This window comes from Bison bison, unplaced genomic scaffold, assembly GCF_000754665.1.
Source record: "Bison bison bison isolate TAMUID 2011002044 unplaced genomic scaffold, Bison_UMD1.0 scf7180017864461, whole genome shotgun sequence".
NCBI classification, from domain to species: domain Eukaryota; kingdom Metazoa; phylum Chordata; class Mammalia; order Artiodactyla; family Bovidae; genus Bison; species Bison bison.
In genome coordinates this window covers 310,354-329,362 of record NW_011495023.1, presented here as the reverse complement: position 1 = coordinate 329,362, position 19,009 = coordinate 310,354, and the positions used below count along the sequence as shown (strand labels likewise).

General features: G+C 46.0%; 1 protein-coding gene across 3 annotated transcripts in view; it reads left to right on the top strand.

Annotated features, from left to right (window-relative positions):
* The first annotated feature begins 248 nt into the window (after positions 1–248).
* The window catches only part of PDSS1 (prenyl (decaprenyl) diphosphate synthase, subunit 1), a 33,368-nt gene continuing 14,607 nt past the window's right edge, over positions 249–19,009 (top strand). Inside the window, exons 1-6 of one of the 3 annotated variants that reach the window (XM_010859831.1) lie at positions 249–344; positions 1,436–1,556; positions 4,384–4,514; positions 14,635–14,776; positions 17,112–17,223; positions 17,343–17,452. In XM_010859831.1, coding sequence (XP_010858133.1) covers positions 280–344; positions 1,436–1,556; positions 4,384–4,514; positions 14,635–14,776; positions 17,112–17,223; positions 17,343–17,452 — 681 coding nt within the window. In that variant the 5' untranslated portion in view covers positions 249–279. The remainder of the gene's footprint in view (positions 345–1,435; positions 1,557–4,383; positions 4,515–14,634; positions 14,777–17,111; positions 17,224–17,342; positions 17,453–19,009) is intronic. The other 2 variants (XM_010859832.1, XM_010859830.1) reach the window with 2 other exon arrangements.

Genomic DNA, 19,009 nt, shown 5'->3' with positions numbered 1-19,009 from the left:
CCTTAAATCTATTTCTCATTTCCACTGTATAATCATAAGGGATTTGATTTAGGTCATACCTGAATGGTCTAGTGGTTTTCTCTACTCTCTTCAATTTAAGTCTGAATTTGGCAATAAGGAGTTCATGATCTGAGCCACAGTCAGCTCCTAGTCTTGTTTTTGCTGACTGTAAAAGATAAAAGATTACTATTTTTTATAAATTATGGGAATTATTATGTAGTGTTATAAAAGTTTTTCATGAATATTCTTTTAGAAGTTTCTTAATATTTTATTTTATAGATGTCCTATTGTAATCTTATGAAGAGTTTAACATCTGCCTTTCGAAATATGTATGGTGTATCACGGTAAGTTTATTATCCATATTGCAGCTAAAATTATTAGTTATATATATTGCTGGTAAATGTCTATTCTAAATTGCGGTGGGCTATTCAATTCAGGAAATTGACTGTGCTATTTAAGTGCCATAATACCTGCTTTGTGTGATCTTGGTCTTCTTAAAAAAAAAAAACAGTCGTCCATTGGTGGGGGCGGGAGAGGGGACATTGGTTCTAGGGTACTCTCACCTCAGATACCAAAATTAGGGATGCTCAAGTCCTTTATATAAAATGGCATAATATTTGCATATAACCTACACATATCATCCCTTATACTTTGTCATTTTTAGATGATTATAATACCTAATATAAATGCTAGCCAAATAGTTGCCTAAGCATGGTAAATTCAAATTTTGCTTTTTGAAACTTTCTGGAATTAAATATACACACACACATATATATTTTCAAAATGAGGTGGTTTGAATCCAGAGATGTGGAACCCATAGACAGAGAGGCCCAACTGTATAATAAAATTTAAACTTGGACTTCTCTGGTAGCTCAGGGTAAAGAATCCGCCTGATTCGATCCCTGATTGGGGAAGATCCCATACGCCTCAGAGCAACTAAGCCATGCACCACAAGTTCTGAGCCCGCGCTCTAGAGCCCAGAAGCGGAAACCAGTGAGCCTTTGTGCTGCAGCTGCTGAGCCCGTGCACCCTAGAGCTCATGCTCTGCAGGTAGAGAGGCCACTGCACTGCCAACCTGATACATTGCACCTGGAGAAAAGCCCTCACAGCAACTGAAGACCCAGCATAGCCAAAAAAAAAAAAAAATCTGACCTTTAAAAAAAATTTTAAAGTCAGAACACAGTGAACATGGTTTATATTTCTTTTCATTTTGTGGCTCCCTAGGTCCTGGTTATGAAAATTGGTGTAGTGTTGAGCAGGATCAGAATTTTATATGATCTTTGAAATTATAATGACCTTTTTGCATTCATGCTTAATTCCCAGCAAGTGTCTAGGCTTCAATTTGCCATCCTCCAGGTCTGTGTAATTCTTACTTTAAAATGAAGTAACTCGGTAAAACAGTGCCCAGTCTTCCATTGTGTGCATTTCTGCTTAGGTTCCATCACACGACGCCAGTAGCTTGCTGCTTCAGTGAAACACTGAGCGGTGAGAAGTACACCGACCCTTTTAAGATTGGCTGGAGAGACTTGAAAGGTCTCTATGAGGACATCAGGAAGGTAAGAGATTTTTGACGATACTGTGAAGTTAGGTTGATTTCTTTGAATTATGAAAAAACAGTGCAGGTTTTCCCATGTGTGCCATGCCATTGCAGACCTGATTCCCAAATGTCTGGTTTTAAATGTTTCTTGAGCCGTGAGTATGGGGCAGTGTGGAAGATGCGATACAAGTCACCGCCCGGAGGCGGGCGATGGCAGGAATGGGAAACTGAAAAAAGAGAAGGTTCCAGCCACAAGTGCATGTGCACAGAGTCCTCTGACTCTTCCCCCCAGATCGGCCCCCTGCACCGGGCCTGGTGCGGCTCTGAAGCCTCCAGTGCCTCCTGCCACTGTCCTCCTCTCCAGTTCTGAATATCAGTGCTGGGATGCCCCCTACAGGACTTTCTTCATCAGGCATTCTGTTGCCCAAATTTTCAGTGGCCCCCAGCCTCACGTGGATTCTCCTCTGCTGCCCAAGATGCTCATGTTCCCCTGGTCAGCTTCCTTCCCCTTTCAAGGTTCTGCATTTTCCCCCGCCAGCCCCCGCCCCACTCTGCTGTCCGCATGGCACCAGCACTTCCTGTCCGAGGAGCCATGCAGAAGCTGTGGAGGAGGAGCTCCCTGAACGCCTGCCCCGGCCGTTGCAGTGCCTGCCTCCTCCAGCGTTGGCCCTGTGTCTGGTTAAGTCCCACGCCCTTTGCCTCCCCCCTGGGGCCCTAGGTTCTTCTCCCCCAATTCCCTGTTCTCCGTGAAGGTCTGCAGACTTGCCCTCTTGATTCTCCTCTGGATCCATTTCAGATGCTCCAGCTTCTTCCTGTTCATCATTTAAAGGACCATCCCCTCACCCTCTGTCCTCCCGGTTCCGCTCCAGTATTGCCAGCCTCTCTCTCTCTGTTCTGCCCCCTCATCACGGCTCCACCACCGCCCTTTGCCTTCCTATCAGCCTCTCACCTGAAACTGCCTTTGCCCCCTTCTACTAAATCCGACAGGCACTGCTGGCTTGAATCTTCCAGACCCTCTGAACATTGGACCCTGTTGCCCACAGCCCTTCCGCAAAGCCCAGCCCTTGGCTTCTGCACTGCCCTTGTGTTTCTCAGGCCATGCTTCAGTCGGCTTCCTGGGCCCCTCTCCGTCCCCTCCAGCTGTTCCCTGGGGTTGTTTGCTCCTCTTCTTGCTCTGTCTTCAGTTTCCCCGTTTCCGTGCTAAAGACTCCCATGTACTGGCTCTGGCCCAGACTGAATGTTCTCTCCTAAACTCTTGCCTGCTCCCTGGGCAGCTCTATGGAGTGTCCATCGCTGTTTCACACTGGCAGATCTGAAGCTCCGCTTTTTCCTACAAATTGTTTTTTCTCTTGTTTATCCTGTTGATGCAAAGTTATCACCCAGGACCTTGGGGAGGATCCTCGACTTGGCACTCTCCTTCTCCTCCATACCCTCCTCATCTCATCTCATCTCTCTCTCTCCTGAAAGTTGTTTTTATTTATTTTTGGTTGTGTGGGATCTTTGTTGCTGCACGAGAGTTTTTCTCTCGTTGTGGCAAGCAGAGGGGCTCCTCTCTAGCTGTAGTGCCCAGGCTACTCTTTGTGGTGATTTCTCTTGCAGAGCCCGGGTGCTAGGTGCACAGGATCCAGTAGCTGTGGTTTTCAGGCTTTGTTGCTCCGAGGCATGTGGGATCTTCCCGGACCAGGGATCAAACCGGTGTCCTTGCATTGGCAGGCAGGTTCTTATCCACTGGACCCTCAGGGAAGTCCCTCCTCGGAATCTGGCCTTCATTCTCCAGCCCTGGGTTTCTGTCACCCCACTGCCCCGGCTCTTGCCTCAGCCTGAGCCAGAGGTGCCTCCTGTGTGCTCCCAGGCAGCAGCTCTCAGCTCCAGGACAGGAGTCCTCACCCTGCCACACTACACTGCAGTCCTGTTTCCCTTCCCCTGCCTAGACTCTGAGCTCCGTGTAGACGAGAGGCTGTCCCATTTATCTCTGAAACCTCTGCGTTTATTATCGTCCTTGGCACCGACGGGGGAGTGCCGGGCCTGCTGGATCGTGTGCGCTTGAGCCCTGTGAAGGGCTGCTGGGCCCGTCTGTTGCTCCTGGGACACAAGCTCTGATTCTTCCCAGCAAGTCCCTGAGAGAGACGGGACACACAAGTGCCCATCCCCAGGACAGCTCTCCCTCCTCTTCAGGAAGCAAAATCCTCCTGAGCTTCTGTTCGCCAGGCATAGCTTGTCTCCTCCGTGAACTGCTCAAATTTCCTCGTCCACACTAATCTCTCCATTCTTTGACCCTTAATGCATTTAACATACGGCCATTGTTCAAGTTGCCACCGTATCACTCACTGAATATTTCATATTTTAAAAAATTTTGCTTCCCTAATGCCATCGTAAGCTCCTTGCAATCATGCATAGCGTGTGGTACACTTTCCCTGTGAACCTTTGGCTTGTGTGGCTGAGAAACACCTAAGCCAGACGCTGACGCTGCCCTTCTCTCTTCTCATCTCGTCTGCCACCCACCCCCCCCCCACCTTCTGCTTCCCCTGCACCCCGCCTCTTTGTCCTCCTGCCTCCACCCTCCTGCAAGCAGCCCTGTTTCCCTCCCTCTCCAGCTGTCACCAGCCATCTGGCGATCCCCCTCCTCCGCGGTCGCGCAGGGTCTCCGCCAGCGGCAGGCCCACCCAGCACTTAGGCCCAGCCGCAGGAGCCAGCTTTGTGGCCACATGGTGTCGGCACCTCTTCCTACCAAGTGTTGGATTTCCCCGTTGAAATGAATGCGCTAAAATCAAAGCTGTGTGAAAGAAATTCCACTGACGTTTTGTGTAGTTATGCCACCCTGTTGATGCAGAGAAACTTTGTTTCAGGAGCTCTTCATATCTACAGCAGAACTCAGGGAAATGTCTGAATACCATTTTGATGGAAAAGGAAAAGCCTTTCGACCAATTATTGTGGTGCTAATGGCCCGAGCCTGTAACATTCATCACAATAACGCCCGGTGAGTTACTTACGTTCTCTCCTCTGTTTTCTATTCGGCAAACCTTCCTTCCCAAGGTTACCGTTTACTTTCTTGGTACTTGTGTCTTCGAACTTACTTTGTGGTGAGTAATTTCCAGCTTTGTGTTCCCAAGGTCACCCTGGAGTCTAGTCTGGGCATCTTCCTTTTCCACGCTTTTTAATATCCACGGGAGAGCAACTTCAGCAGCAAATAAACATTTTAGAAAGAATTTTCAAAGCTACATTGAGTTTTCTCATGCAGAAGTAAAGAATGCCAGCACGTGTGCCTACTTGTAACTGTCGTACACACGGGGCCATTATTCCGAAGGTTGATGCTTATGAAGTCATGAGTTAGGCCCAGATTCTGGCCACCACACCCCCTGCAGGCCCGGACTTCCTGTGGCCTTCAGAAACATGCCAAAGAAAATTTTTCTTAAAAGAAGGCATTTTGACTTTTGGTCCTCAACTTCTGTGTTGCAAATATATGTAAAATTTTCAACTATTAAAACAACTGCCATGTTTTAACTTTAAAAGAAACGTTGAAACGACAGAGGACTTACCCATTGCCACTATTCTTAAAACTCTGCCATGTTACTGGAGTCTCTTCACTGTGTTTATTTTTACATCAGGCAGTCTACTGACGGACACTGCAGTGGACCATACTGTGCTGGCACGTCTTCCTGGTGTTGAATGTTTGCATTCTCCTCCCTTTTATCTGTAGATAGCTCAAGAAAAGATGTAGCCCTTAGGGAGGGCCTCGGGTTTGCCATACTGGGAAAGACTGAAGGCAGGAGAAGAGGGTGACGGACCATGGGTGGTTGGATGTTATCACGCAGACTTTGCCCAAGTTCAGTGGACGTGAACTTGGGCAAACTTTGGGAGATGGTGAGGGACAGGGAGGCCTGGCATGATGCAGTCCATAGCATCGCAAAGAGTCGAGCAAGACTTGGCACCTGAACAACAGCAGCAAAGCTTTGCCAGCACCAAATGTAAGGACGTTGTAAGAGCGGGTGTCAGGTGTCGCTTCCTGGCACATGCTCAGCTGCTTGTGCCCTCTGTGTCAGCTCCAGGGCACGACGCTGTGCCTCCCGTTTGCCCTGAGACTTTCTAAGTGCTCACAGGAGAGTCTGGACAAACAGTGGGGTCTCTGGGGGTGGCTGTTTGCCCATCATCAGGACCACTTCACCTAGAAGGCAGAGCAGCAGAAATACTCCCTCTGAACCAAACTTGAAATACCTCTCATGAGGTCTGGAACTGGGTTCCTCAGCCTTGCCTCTGCTGACTTTGGGAGCCAGGTAGTCCCTTGCTATGGGGACTATTCTGGGTCTTGTAGGGCTTTTGGCAGCTATTCCTGGCCTCCATCCAGTAGATGCCAGTGGTACCCCTTCCCCAGTCGATGACAACCAAAAAATGTCTCCAGACATTGCCAGGTGTCCCCTGAGGAGTAGAATTATCCCTGGCTGAGAACCTCTGGTGTAGAGATAGTGTTTATATCTTTAATTCCTCAGATTTAACACCTGGTACAGCTCATCACCCTCAGAGATGACATGGGAAGGAAAATATTCTGCGTTGCTTGCTTTAAATCCTGTCAGCTGTTATCCCCATTGTCAGAGCCTTCAGTTGATGTCATTGAAACTATAGAAATTGTTGGTTTGCAGGAATAAATAGGAGACTATGATACAGAAAAGGCATTGCTGGTTTAAAAAGTAAGTTCCATTCTGCCTTCCCTGGGGATGTCCTGGCTCCAGCTTCATTCTTCTCGTGGTGGGAGCAGGGCTGACTGAAGACTCAGCACAGAGCTGTGTCCAGCATTGAGAGGTGCCTCATGACTGGTGTGCATTCTTGGCACAGTAGCCTAGCACGATTACCCTCTGAGCCCCAACTTCTTGGGAATACTCACTGCCTAAGGACCCTTGTGGATCAGGCACTTAATGGACCGGGTGTCTTCCCACTTATAGGAGCGGGTTGGGAGCAGGGGGAGAGCTTCTGGAGAGCAGGGGCCATCTGTGCTTTTGCTGTAAGAGGTTTATGAGAACAGTGTGAGCAAAGGTGACTGATGATCCCAGGAGGGGCCCCACGGGCCTGTTTGCAGCAGAGGCCCCAGAACCTGTTCCCCTCTTCAACTACCTCCTTGTCAGTGTCGTCAGGATTGCTTCATCATTTGACAGTCGAAGTTGAGTGTCAGACATTTTCCTCCTGCTTCTGTGTATTAAATAAGTTAAGGGTAATCCTGGAGGGGACTTTAGAAAACAGAACAGAAACCATAAGAAATAGGGGGAAAACTACCTTCTGTTGCTTTATTTTTTTCCTTCATTAAGCTTTTTCACTTGTCCATTATATGTTCCCTACTAGATTATTGGGAATTCTTAACCTGAGGTCTGTGGAAGTTGTTGGGGAGTCTATGAGCCCCTTGGAATCGTATGCAAAATTGTTCATACCTTTTCATTTTTCTAGGGAATGGTATCAGTTCAGCTCAGTTGTGTCCGACTCTTTGTGACCTCATGGACTGCAGCATGCCAGGCCTCCGTGTCCATCACTAACTCCCAGAGCCTGCTCAAACTCATGTCCATAGAGTTGGTGATGCCATCCAACCATCTCATCCTCTGTTGTCCCCTTCTCCTCCTGCCTTCAGTCTTTCCCAGCATCAGGGTCTTTTCCAAGGAATCAGTTCTTCACGTCAGGTGGCCCAAGTATTGGAGCCTCAGCTTCAGCGTCAGTCCTTCCAAAGTATATTTAGAACTGATTTCCTTTAGGATAGACTGGTTTGATCTTCTTGCAGTCCAAGGAACTCTCAAGAGTCTTCTCCAACACCACAGTTCAAAAACATCAATTCTTCAGTGTTCAGCTTTCTTTATGGTCCAATTCTCACATCCATACATGACTACTGGAAAAACCATAGCTTTGACTAGACGGACCTTTGTCGGCAAAGTAATGTCTTTACTTTTTAATGTGCTGTCTAGGTTGGCCATAACTTTTCTTCCAAGGAGCAAGCGTCTTTTCATTTCATAGGTGCAGTCACCATCTGCAGTGATTTTGGAGCCCAAGAAAATAAAGTCTGTCACTGTTTCCACTGTTTCCCTGTCTATTGCCATGAAGTGCTAGGATCGGATGCCATGATATTCATTTTTTGAATGTTGAGTATCAAGCCAGCTTTTTCACTCTCCTCTTTCACTTTCATAAAGGGGCTCTTTAGTTCTTCATTTTCTGCCATAGCGTGGTGTCATCTGCATATCTGAGGTTATTGATATTTCTGCCTCCAGTCTTGATTCCAACTTGTGCTTCAACCAACCCAGCATTTCACGTGATGTACTCTGCATATAAGTTAAACAGGGTGACGTTCTCCTTGACGTACTCCTTTCCCGATTTGGAACCAGTCTGTTCCAAGTCTGGTTCTAACTGTTGCTTCTTGACCTGCATACAGATTTCTCAGGCAGGTCAGGTGGTCTGGTATTCCCATCTCTTGAAGAATTTTCCACCGTTTGTTGTGATCCACACAGTCAAAGGCTTTGGCGTAGTCAGTAAAGCAGAAGTAGATGTTTTTCTGGAACTGTTTTGCTTTTTCTGATCCAGCAGATGTTGGCAATTTGATCTCTGGTCCCTCTGCCTTTTCTAAGGGAAAGGCATACATGGCTTATATTGTCAAAGGGTGATATGGCCCCAGAGGCTTAAGACTTAATCTTCAGTTTTCTTCTGTGTATCCTGGTAACCACAGCACCTGGCCAGGTAAAGTAGAATGCACATAGCAGATAATGAGACTTGAGAGTCCAGAACACAGAGTTGTGGTGGATTCCGAGCCATGTGCCCAGAGCCCGCCTTAAATGAAGGACCTTCTGGCCACACTGCTGAACCCGTGTTGCTGGAGGAAAGCCTTTGCTTCTCGGGCTCCTCGAGGGCTGTGCCGGCAGCCGAGAGTCCTCTTACCTGAGCCCGTCCACATGCAGGGACTGGTAGATGAAGGGCCATTCTAGCGCCACGACACACGGTGAAATGGCAGCAGCTTCGGAGAGGCCTGCCTCACAGAAACCCCTCCCTGCCTCACGTGTTCATCCCAGGGGTCCTGAGCAGACATCCTGTGCTCCGAACCTGAGAGTCTGCTTCCTGGAGCACCGTGCCCTCAGAAGGGTTCAGTAAAACCCAGCTAGCTACCTGTAAGTCAGAGCTCACTTTATCAGAGAATCCAGTTGAAAAACGAGCTCTGTAAGAAAGAAGATTTCTGTGAAATGCTCTGCTTACCGACCATAGCACGATTAGTGTCTCTTCTCCAATGAGCCAAACCTGTCCTGTTTAGAGACCTCCTTAAAGGTACCTGTTCTTACCATTGGTGTTGACACCACCTGTTTCTCGTGGAAATCTTGCAGCCCTGGAGAGTGGGTATCAGGACCAGTGAGATAACAGGCCTACTGCAGTTACACTGGGCACGGATCTATTGATCGCGACTGTACAGGCAGTCAAGTGCCCCTGAATCCTATTATTGCACTTTGCAAAGCCAGACATTTGATTAGATAGAACAGATCGGATGATGTGTGTGTGTGTGTGTGTTTAAATAACGCAGTCTTCACATTAGTTAACAGGTCAAGCTTCCAAATGTGAAAAAGTCTTAAATTCATTGGAAGTAACTTATGATCCTCATGACAGCAAAGGAAATTACAAAAGCTTACTGTAGGAAAGCTGTAACAAAATAGTCATAAGAGCACCAGCTCACTTGAATGATTTCTAGGGTCAGGCCGCTAAAGATTTTAGACCCATTCCTGGTCTAGAATGTGTTGTGAATCATTGAGCCAGGTACTGCCATGGCTGTTTGTGGGTTAGGAAGTTTGGTGCCCTAGGAAATGTTTTTGTCTTTAAGCCAGGAGATGGCACTTTTCATGTGTCCATACTCATTATTAACATGGATCTACAAGTAAAGTCTGTAACAGAGGACACCTACTGAGGTAGAGAAGGCTTTAGTAACCAGAGGCTTGTCCACTTCATGGGTGAGGTCAAGCTCCAACCGAAAGGAACATCACTGAGATCAGGACGACTGTAGGGCTCGCTCTTCAGGCTCCTGGCCCCCAGGGGAGGCTGAGTCCATCACTGAAGGAATCACCTTCTGCACCTTCATCAGCTGGATCCATTTGCAAAACCCCAGCACTGCATCATTCGATGTCACCATGGGTCCTGTGGAGAAAGCCATCCTGGACAACTGCAGGTCTGAGATATCACCATGGGGGTCACTCTCCACATGTCTAAGGATTCTAAATGCAGTGCTTCAGAGGCAAGAAAACAGCCAATAGCGTGAGTCCTGCATCATTTACAAGGCAGCTTTGCAGGCATCTATTTTTATCTGGAGATAGATCTGAAATATTCAAGAGCTGCTGCCCTTGGATGTCAGTTCTTTTCTCCTGATATTAAAACTGTTAATGGATTCATGACTGTAGGGTTAAGTTTAAAACTGCCATTCCCTTCAAAGAAAGACAGTCTTGATACTAGTCTGGTGTGCTTGTTTGAGTTTTCAGAGGTGAATGGCCAGTGACCAAGGACAGTGACCTGCAAAGCGAGTCAGAGCTCGCAGGCACCTCTGCTGTCCCTGCGATGGAGGGCACCTCTGACGGTCATGCCGGTAGTGTCCCCATTGTGCCAGTGAGGAGTACAGCAAAAGAGCAGATTGCAGGGCCAGAGACCAAGGCCAAGAAACCGGGGTAGAGGATGAGATGCGGCGAGTGAGAGATGGTGAGGAACCCTTCCATGGCCCCCTCACCCCAAGTTCAGCCTGCACCCTGAGTGCCGCTGCAGATGGGGAGACACTTCAAGGTTGTATCAATAATGTGGAAAAACAAGCTTTTAGACAGAAGCAGCAAAATCAAGTAATTTTAGGAATGAGATCACTGAAAAGGAAACATTTGAGCATCAACAGAAGAGGCTGGCGAAAGCAGGCACTGTGTTAAGCTGAAAAATGGCTCCACAAAAGGCATCCACGTCCTAAGCCTTGGGACCTATAAAGTGCTGCATTTTGTGGCAGGAAAACGGTCTTTGCGGGCGTGCTTTCAGCTAGGATTGTGGAATGGAGGCATCATCCCGGGTTTTCGGACGCGCCCTAAATGCAGTCACTGGTAGCCCTAAAGAGGGGAGCAGAGGAGATCGCCTCACACAGGAGAGGGCATGTGAAGACGAAACGGAGGGGCTTGCAGGGGCGCCTTCTAGCTTGTGGCCACAAGCAAAGGTCACCAGCAGCCAGGAGAACTGGAAGGAGTGAGGAGAGGACCCTGCCCTTGAGGCCCTCCAGGGAGCCTGGCCTTGCCAACACCTTGGTTCCAGTTCAGGGGAACTGTTTCTGGACTTGTGGTCTCCAGAACGGTGGGAGAATTTCTGTCCATTTAAACCAGCACGTTTGTGGTGACCTGTCTCAGAGCCCAGGAAACTAGCACAAATGCCGTTGTTCGCATCGTGTCCTGTCCGTGTGGGGAGTGTGCCTGGCGGGCTGCTCCCTCCCTCTGGAGGTGCGTCTTTGGGATGCGCCAGGACTGGCAGCGCAGGCCCAGCAGGAAAGCGGGACGCTGTCCACGTGTCGCGCGTTGCGGGCCCACCCGGCTCAGTGGCAGATAAGAGACTCTAAAGTGCGTCTGTGCGGATATATTCAGTGTACTGAAAACGTGGCTATATATACTTTCATCAGATAACAGTTCACATCCTGAAGAACTTTAGAGACAGAGACTTTGTTGCCTTTTAAATAGAGAATTTCTTCAGTACCAAACTGATCGTGTCCATTCTTATCCTTTAAAACTCGAGATGACATGAAGTGTCAGAGGAGAGGTCACCCTCCTGTGACTGCGCCCTTCAGAGCAGGGGGCACTGCCTGCCCGCAAGCTGTGAAGACACTTGGAGAGAAGTTGGCACAAGACCTTGCTTGAACTGAGCCGCCAAGTTCAGGTTGCCTTTCAGGCTGGAGAGACTTCTCATGCCTGCAGTTTAGAGGCTTGGCCACAGGAAGGCAGCAGAGACCACGCTTCTGTCAAATTCCTTAGGAGCCGCTTCGTTTTGGGGCTTGCGGTAAGGCAGGTGAATGCCCCCCACTCACAGATCAGCATTTCCCTGACTCTCTGCGTCAGACTCAGTGGGTCTGCCACTTCAGAATCCCAGTTCCTGAGCCCCATCATGAGAGATCCCAATTGCTGTGTCTGAGGAACTTTCAGTCTGCATTTTCAAGACAATTGGTTTTTGACGAGGTGGGCCAGAGATGAGATTTAAGGAATAGTAAGCTAGTGCTAACAAGCAAAGTGAAACGCTTCTCTTTAGAATTGCCAGAAGAGATAAACAGAACATAGTGTACTATTTAGAAGTAGAGCCTCCTGTAACCCACCTGAGAACTCTCTGGTCTTCATACAGTCCCTGTAGTTTTCGGAATAGATGTGCCACTATCCCTGTTAAAGTGAAAACCGCATTTACTATTTAAATTTATCTGCCTCCTCATTTGTTGCAAGTCAGGGTAATCCATTGACAAAGTTTGATTTTCTTTTTGGAGACAACCTCACTCTCAGGGTTTGCTTGTCATTTAAAGACTTGGCGTTATATATCAGCATGAATGGGAGGAAAAAGTGTTTTATTTCAGTCACATGTCAGCTTGGTGAAGCGTACGTGGAGAGGTCATTATTCCATCTATCCCATCTGTGCTTCTAATTCTTCATTCTAATATTTAGAATCTGGTGAGGGGGAACCCTTGATGGTGGTGAGGGGCTGGCTGAGTCATCGCTCGCTCTTGCAGGTGTGGAGTGCAGGGTACAAGAACCTCTGCTTTCTGAGGTTCAGGGCCTCCTTTCTCCTGCTGTCTCGCCTGGCAGGTTTTCCTAGCACCTCTCTCAGGAGCTGGGAAAGTGTGGCCGCTCTTTCACAGCGGGAAGTAGAAACGGTGCCCATTTTTTTGAAGGTATGATTCGGTTCAGTACTTGTAAGATTTCGTCTTCACACAGTGTGAGTCGTTTCCGGAATCTGTAAATTTGACTTCCAGACTATTATGCTGTGCTTGGGTATGCAGTGGCAGCATTTTCCAGATAGAATCTCACACACGCGAAAGCCTACGTGTGCAGGAAAAAGTATATCAGATAAAATGAGGAAGCGTCGAAAATGTGAGGCTCATCCTACATAGGGGCTGTGTCATGATGCCACAGAATGTTCTAAGCAAGAATCCTGGTTTCGTCAATTTAGGCATACAAAATGGCATTTTTACATACATGAAGAGTCTATGAAATTTCAAAATATTTCAAGAAATCTTTGTTTTTAAGTATTTAAAAATTACAAAACAAAAGCCACCCCAGTGTCTCAGTGAGCACTGCCACTTTGCTGCAGCTTCTCGGCAGGGCCCCGCCTGCTGCTGCGATAATGGCAGTGGCGCCCGAGGGAGGCTGGATGACTCTCCCAGTTGCCTGAAGGTGACTCTGCTATTAACCAATAGCAAGTACATATTTCATCAGACTGAAATTCATTGAGAAAGTGTTCTAAAAAAAATAGTCTATTTAAAAAATGACCGTAAAAGTGTACATCTTTTTTTGTGCATTCAACTCAAAAAAAGATAGGATCCAGTAAATGTACCTGGAAAATATTTAAGGTCCAAGCTTCTTCCTGTAGGGTCTGTGAGTGTCTCACTGAGAAATTTGGAGCAAGCTCCTGGAAGCCCTTTGAAGCTCCATTTTCTCACTCACTAAAGTGGTCTTACCAGATCATTTGTCCCTCCCTACTATGAAGGAGGCTGTGATCCAGAAGTATTTAGAACAGTTATAAGTGTGACATTAATAAATAATAAGCCGCACTTGACAGTTTGTTTCCAAGCTAAAAGCAGCTGGAAGGTTCTGAGGTTTAGTTCTAAAAATCTTAGGTAAGAGTTGCTGGCAAAGTACTATATTTTAAAATTATATATAAGGCAAAATGGGAAGATAGTCTTCAGGCTGATTCAGTAGTTAAATTCTAGCATCTGTACTGTAGCTGTACATCATTTTTCATGGCTTTCTGCTAGAACTGAGGCATTAGAAGGAGCACTGGCTTTTGTAGATTTTCAGGTTAGATTTTTAAAGAAAACATCACATTTCAGGATCCCCTTCACTTTTCTCCTGAGAGAACGTGATATTTGAAAAGTAAGCTAGAGGAATAAGTGAAACATTTGGTTAGCATGTGTTTGATCCAGGCTTCTGTTTTTAGGTTCAGAAAATTCAGTTGGTTATTTTCCCAGTTTGATTTTCTCAAAATTCGGTTTTTTTAAATTTCCCTAGAAGATTATGGTGATAATAATCATGATTAAAAAGAAATTGAAGTCCTCTTCTAGCTGTAGAACTCACATCCATGTATCTTCTTGGAGTGCTTTTCCTGTATTTTCTGTTAAATATGGGAAATGAAAGTTTAAATTTCAAATGCACAGGTTAAACATGAATTGGAACTCATACTCCAGTATGAATGAATTATCAATTCATATTGATAACCAGTGTCAGTAGCCAAGTGGAATTATGAATTCCAGCTATCTTGGTTATGGAGGTCTTAGTGCTAAACATGTGGTGGTGGTGATTTAGTCACTAAGTCGTGTCCGACTCTTGCAACCGCATGGAATGTAGCCCGCCAGGCTCCTCTGTCCATGGGATTCTCCAGGCAAGAATACTGGAGTGGGTTGCCATTTCCTTCTCCATACTAAATGTGTAAGATGGTATAAAAAGGTTTGAATAGTGATTGGTGGTTCTTTAACACACGATTCTCTAGGTTGCTTTTCGCCTATCTTCCCCATCAATTTCTGAAATTTAGTTGTAATCTAATTGTAAACTTGATCAACTGACCAAGACCGCTGTTACAAGACATAAAGACAATTGTTATCAGTCCAGTGCCCAGACTTATAAGCTATTTATCCTCCTTTTGTTGTTCATTATACAAATTTTACTTCTTAATGTGGTGTCCCGAAAGCATAATCTTGAATCACAGTATCTCCTGTGTTTTTAAATGTTCTCCAAATGATAGCATTGGCTGTGTAGGGAAGCCGAAGTTTTTATACAGTTTCTTTCAGAGAAATAAAATTCTTTATCCTAGATCCAATGTCCACTTTTCACAAGATGATTGCTGAGAAGGTTATTAGGCGGCATCTCTGTTAAAAAGCATTGCTTTCTGTTAACTAGAAATGTGCAAGCAAGCCAGCGTGCCATTGCCTTAATTGCAGAAATGATCCATACTGCCAGTCTGGTGCATGACGATATCATTGATGATGCAAGTTCTCGGAGAGGAAAACACACCGTTAATAAGATCTGGGGTGAAAAGAAGGTACGTGCAGCTTTTTGGGTTTTTTCATCTTTCATATTAAATGCCACACTCTTTGGATTGCATTTATTTTTCAGATTTGTCTCAAATGATGAAAATGTGTTTCATCAAATGTGGTCTTCTAGCTTTCAAAATAGTTTCTTGTATATAGCTTTCATCTATATACAGATGTTTGATTGTAGATAATACCATAGAAAGATAAACTTACTATTTCTATTTAATCACAGTTTTACATAGAATTCGGTTAAGGAAAGCATATTTGTAGTTATCCAAAAAGTGTCTCTTATGAGGAGTCACACCTTTTACTCGGGCTCAGATTACTCAAATTCACCTGAATTCCTTAACCACCACATGTGAGAGTGTCAGGGCAAGTAAATAAAACTAAAAAAAAAAAGTATAAATACCCAAGCACGCACGCACACACACGCACACACGCACGCACACACACACACACACACACACACACACACGTATTCCCTCTCCATTCCTTCCCATCCCTCACATGTCTGTAGTACCTGGTTCCCACCTGTTTGCCAGTCGTATTCAAAGAAGAAATAATGCCTTAATTACTATGTTTGCATGCCAGTTTTGCTGTAGTATACACAATTCTGTTGTATAATCAAGTCCACAGTTTGAATTGTAAGCCTCTTATCGCCAATTTTAGATGAAAGGGTTTTGTGTCCTGTGACGTGGCCTGCAGTTTGCTGTGTCCATTTTCAGGGCCACTTGAGCGCTTGGGCAGAGGAGGCTAAGTGCACAAGTTGGCGTTTTCTCCTGCCTGGCCCCTCTCGTGAGTGCCTCTGCTGTTGGGGGCCTCCTGGGTGCAAACGGGAGATCGTGTTTCGACCCTCACTGCCTCTCTCAGCTGCGTGGCTGGTCCGCCCTGCCCGGAGCCACCTCCCCTTCCCTGGCCCTCAGACAAGACGGCGTGTTACCAGTAAAGGTCCATCCACACAGTACTGCCTCCGTGAGCCCTGGTTTCCCTGCCTGTGTCTCTAGCGCCGCTTTGCTTTCAGCCCTCATCCCAGCCATCCCCAGTCTGGCAGCTTCACTTCCCTTTTGGCCCCAGGGATCCCAGGGCCGAGAGGAAAGAGGCAGGAGCTGGGAGACCCTGAGCCTTCAGCTGCTCGAGCTGTGGGGTGGAGGTGAATGTTGTGAGCCTGTAAGTCACGATGTGTACAGTGACTTTATCAGTGTGCATTTACAGTTATGTCAGGGTACCTCATACAGCGTATGTTGTATAAAATGATGTTTAGTTGGTAAACAAACTGAACATCACTAATTTTTAAATGCCGGAGAACTAATAGACAATAAAAACTTGGAACTTCTCTGGTGGTCCAGCAGTTAAGACTCCACGCTTCCACTGCAGGGGGCATGGGTTCAATCCCTAGTTGAGGAACTTAGGTCCCACGTGCTGTGTGGAATAAAGACTGAAAATGTGGTTATGTTGCATATTCTAGGGATTAAAATTTCCATGAACTCTATCATTTATAACTAGTCTTTAACACTTATGCATATCCTTTAAGTATGCAAATTAGTATACTTGATTATTGCATATAATCCAATCATATGGTTTATAATTAATGGCAAACAGTGCAAACATTTAACTCATCATCTAAAGAAGATTGAAAAAGTATCCATGCATGTTCAGTGAAAAAATGTCTTGTTCTGGAATGATAGGCCGTGTAATAGTGTACTAAGAGCTTTGAACTTGGAGCCAGGGTTCCTTGGTTTAGGTTTCATTGAGCAAAGCACGCGTGGGGCCATGGTGTGTGCCAAGTACTAGCTGGGTGATTCACAATCTGTGCCCTTAGGGGTTTGGCAAATAGGAAAAAAGTGGGAAGAGAGCAGTGCCCGAGGGGCGCTGTGCTCACAGGTCAGACCGAGGGGTCTCAGTGGACCTCCTGCAGGTACCGCCTGAGCTAACCCTGCACACGAGGCACCAGGTGAAGGGGAGGGGCTTTTTGAGCAGAAGAAACAGTAAGTGCAGAGGTGTAGCCACACGGTGTGATGGGAGAACGAATGGTCCAGAACTAAATGAAGGCAGTGGGATGCATTTTGTGGTGGCCAAGGATGAAGCCAGGGCATCAGGCACTTCCCATCTCCAGGCGTTCGTTTCTTTAGCTCTCAACTGGAGAGACAGACTGGGTAATCTCTGAGAGCCAAGAGATTTCAAACAGGGTCCCAAACGTGTAAAATAATCCCGCTGAGGAAGAGGAAAAACGGAGACCCAGGATGAGCCCTCTCTCCCTCCCATTCTGGACTTCTCTCCTGAGAAACTTCATTGTTGGCTCCAGTGCTCGGACACTTTTCTCTCAAGGTTTTTCTTCTTTTCTAGGCTGTCCTTGCTGGTGACTTAATTCTTTCTGCAGCATCAATAGCTCTGGCACGAATTGGAAATACAACTGTTATATCTATTTTAACCCAAGTGATTGAAGATTTGGTGCGTGGTAGGTTAATTCTGACTTTTCTTCTTTATTCATTCTTAGTATTTTACCAGCTCTCCGCCCCCCCGCCCCCTGCCAAAAACAAAACAAAACCCTCACCTGGCCACTTTCCTTCTTTGTAGGTGAATTTCTTCAGCTCGGGTCAAAAGAAAATGAAAATGAAAGATTTGCACACTACCTTGAGAAGACTTTCAAGAAGACTGCAAGTCTGATCGCCAACAGTTGTAAAGCAGTATGTACGTTCTGTTTCTTTTCAAGTTAAAAAAAAAAAAGCTTTCTAGCTCTTTCTTCGGAGAAGGCAGTGGCACCCCACTCCAGTACACCTGCCAGGAAAATCCCATGGATGGAGGAGCCTGGAAGGCTGCAGTCCATGGGGTCGCTGAGGGTCGGACACGACTGAGCGACTTCACTTTCACTTTGATGCACTGGAGAAGGAAATGGCAACCCACTCCAGTGTTCTTACCTGGAGAATCCCAGGGATGGGGGAGCCTGGTGGGCTGCTGTCTATGGGGTCGCACAGAGTCGGACACGACTGAAGTGACTTAGCAGCAGGAGCAGCTCTTTCTTGGGAGCTAATTCTCATAGAAAAAGTTGCACTGGAAAATCTTAAAATAGTGACCAAAATCCCAAGGGTAATTGAGAAAAGAATTGCATCCCCAGACAGCAGAGAACTTCTGCTGTGGTTTTCATTTTTGCTGTTTAGGCATCAACTTTTTATCTTTCCTCCTAGGAGTCGAATCAAGACAAGCTTTCTAATATATTCCCCAACCTGATTTCCAAATGGGTGCAACATTTTGAACAACTAAATGGTCTCCCTCATGGTTACCACACCCCGTTTTGTACATTTTACATGTAAAAAGTTATAAAGTGCTCTGCTGTGTTCTTAAATATTGACCTGGGTGAAAATATCCGACTAACAGATTGTACCAGTGTTCTGTGTCCTTTTCTATGAGTGATAAACCCCTCCCAGTTCTATGGACTATAAAAAAGTCCTTGTGCTTCTGAGTATAAGCTGAGCCTGCACCATAACTTTTCTGTACCTATTGCTTTCTCATGGCCTTCCCTCCACTCTTCACATAATTTCCTTTTTTAAAAATCAATATTGTCTTTAATCATTCAGTGCTAGCCCACGGATGAGAGACAGTTCTCTGCCTAGAATTATTCATCTGACCGTCTTTCAGCCTAGCAGAGACGCAGGATGAAAACTGGGCCAAGTAAGAGTCCCTGTGATTAAAGCAGCAAGAAGGGGAGACTGCTAAGGGGCACGTGTCAGTTGCTCTCATGATACACTCTTAACATAATTACAGTTGAAGAGAGCTTTTTCTCAGGCCTCTTAGGTGAAAAAGCCCCTTGCCAGTAATGTGTCTGGAAAAGTATCAAGAAATGTGTAATTGAGCCAAAAAAGAATGAAGACAACACTTCTTCCTAAAAAGACCCAATTAAAACCCAAAGGAATGTGAATTATGTAGACCATGATGGCCACAGTCTCAGCCATTTTTGTCTTTTTATTGAAAGAGCATTTTTTCTTAATTTCCCAGAAATTGTGAGTGTGGTTTTCTAAAAAAAGAGAGACAAAAATAGGATAGGCCCGAGAATGCTAAATTAGAAAAAAGAAAAATTTTAAATGGTGGCCTTCAATCTTAATTAATCTTAAGAACATTGATGTTTCATTGTTCATCATACCCTTGATGGCCAATGTCTCCATGCAGCTGGAGACCCAGGCTCACTAGTGTGTTAGGTGACAGTGAAATCGTCCCAGGCCTGAGGCTGCAGAGAGAGAAGCACAGCC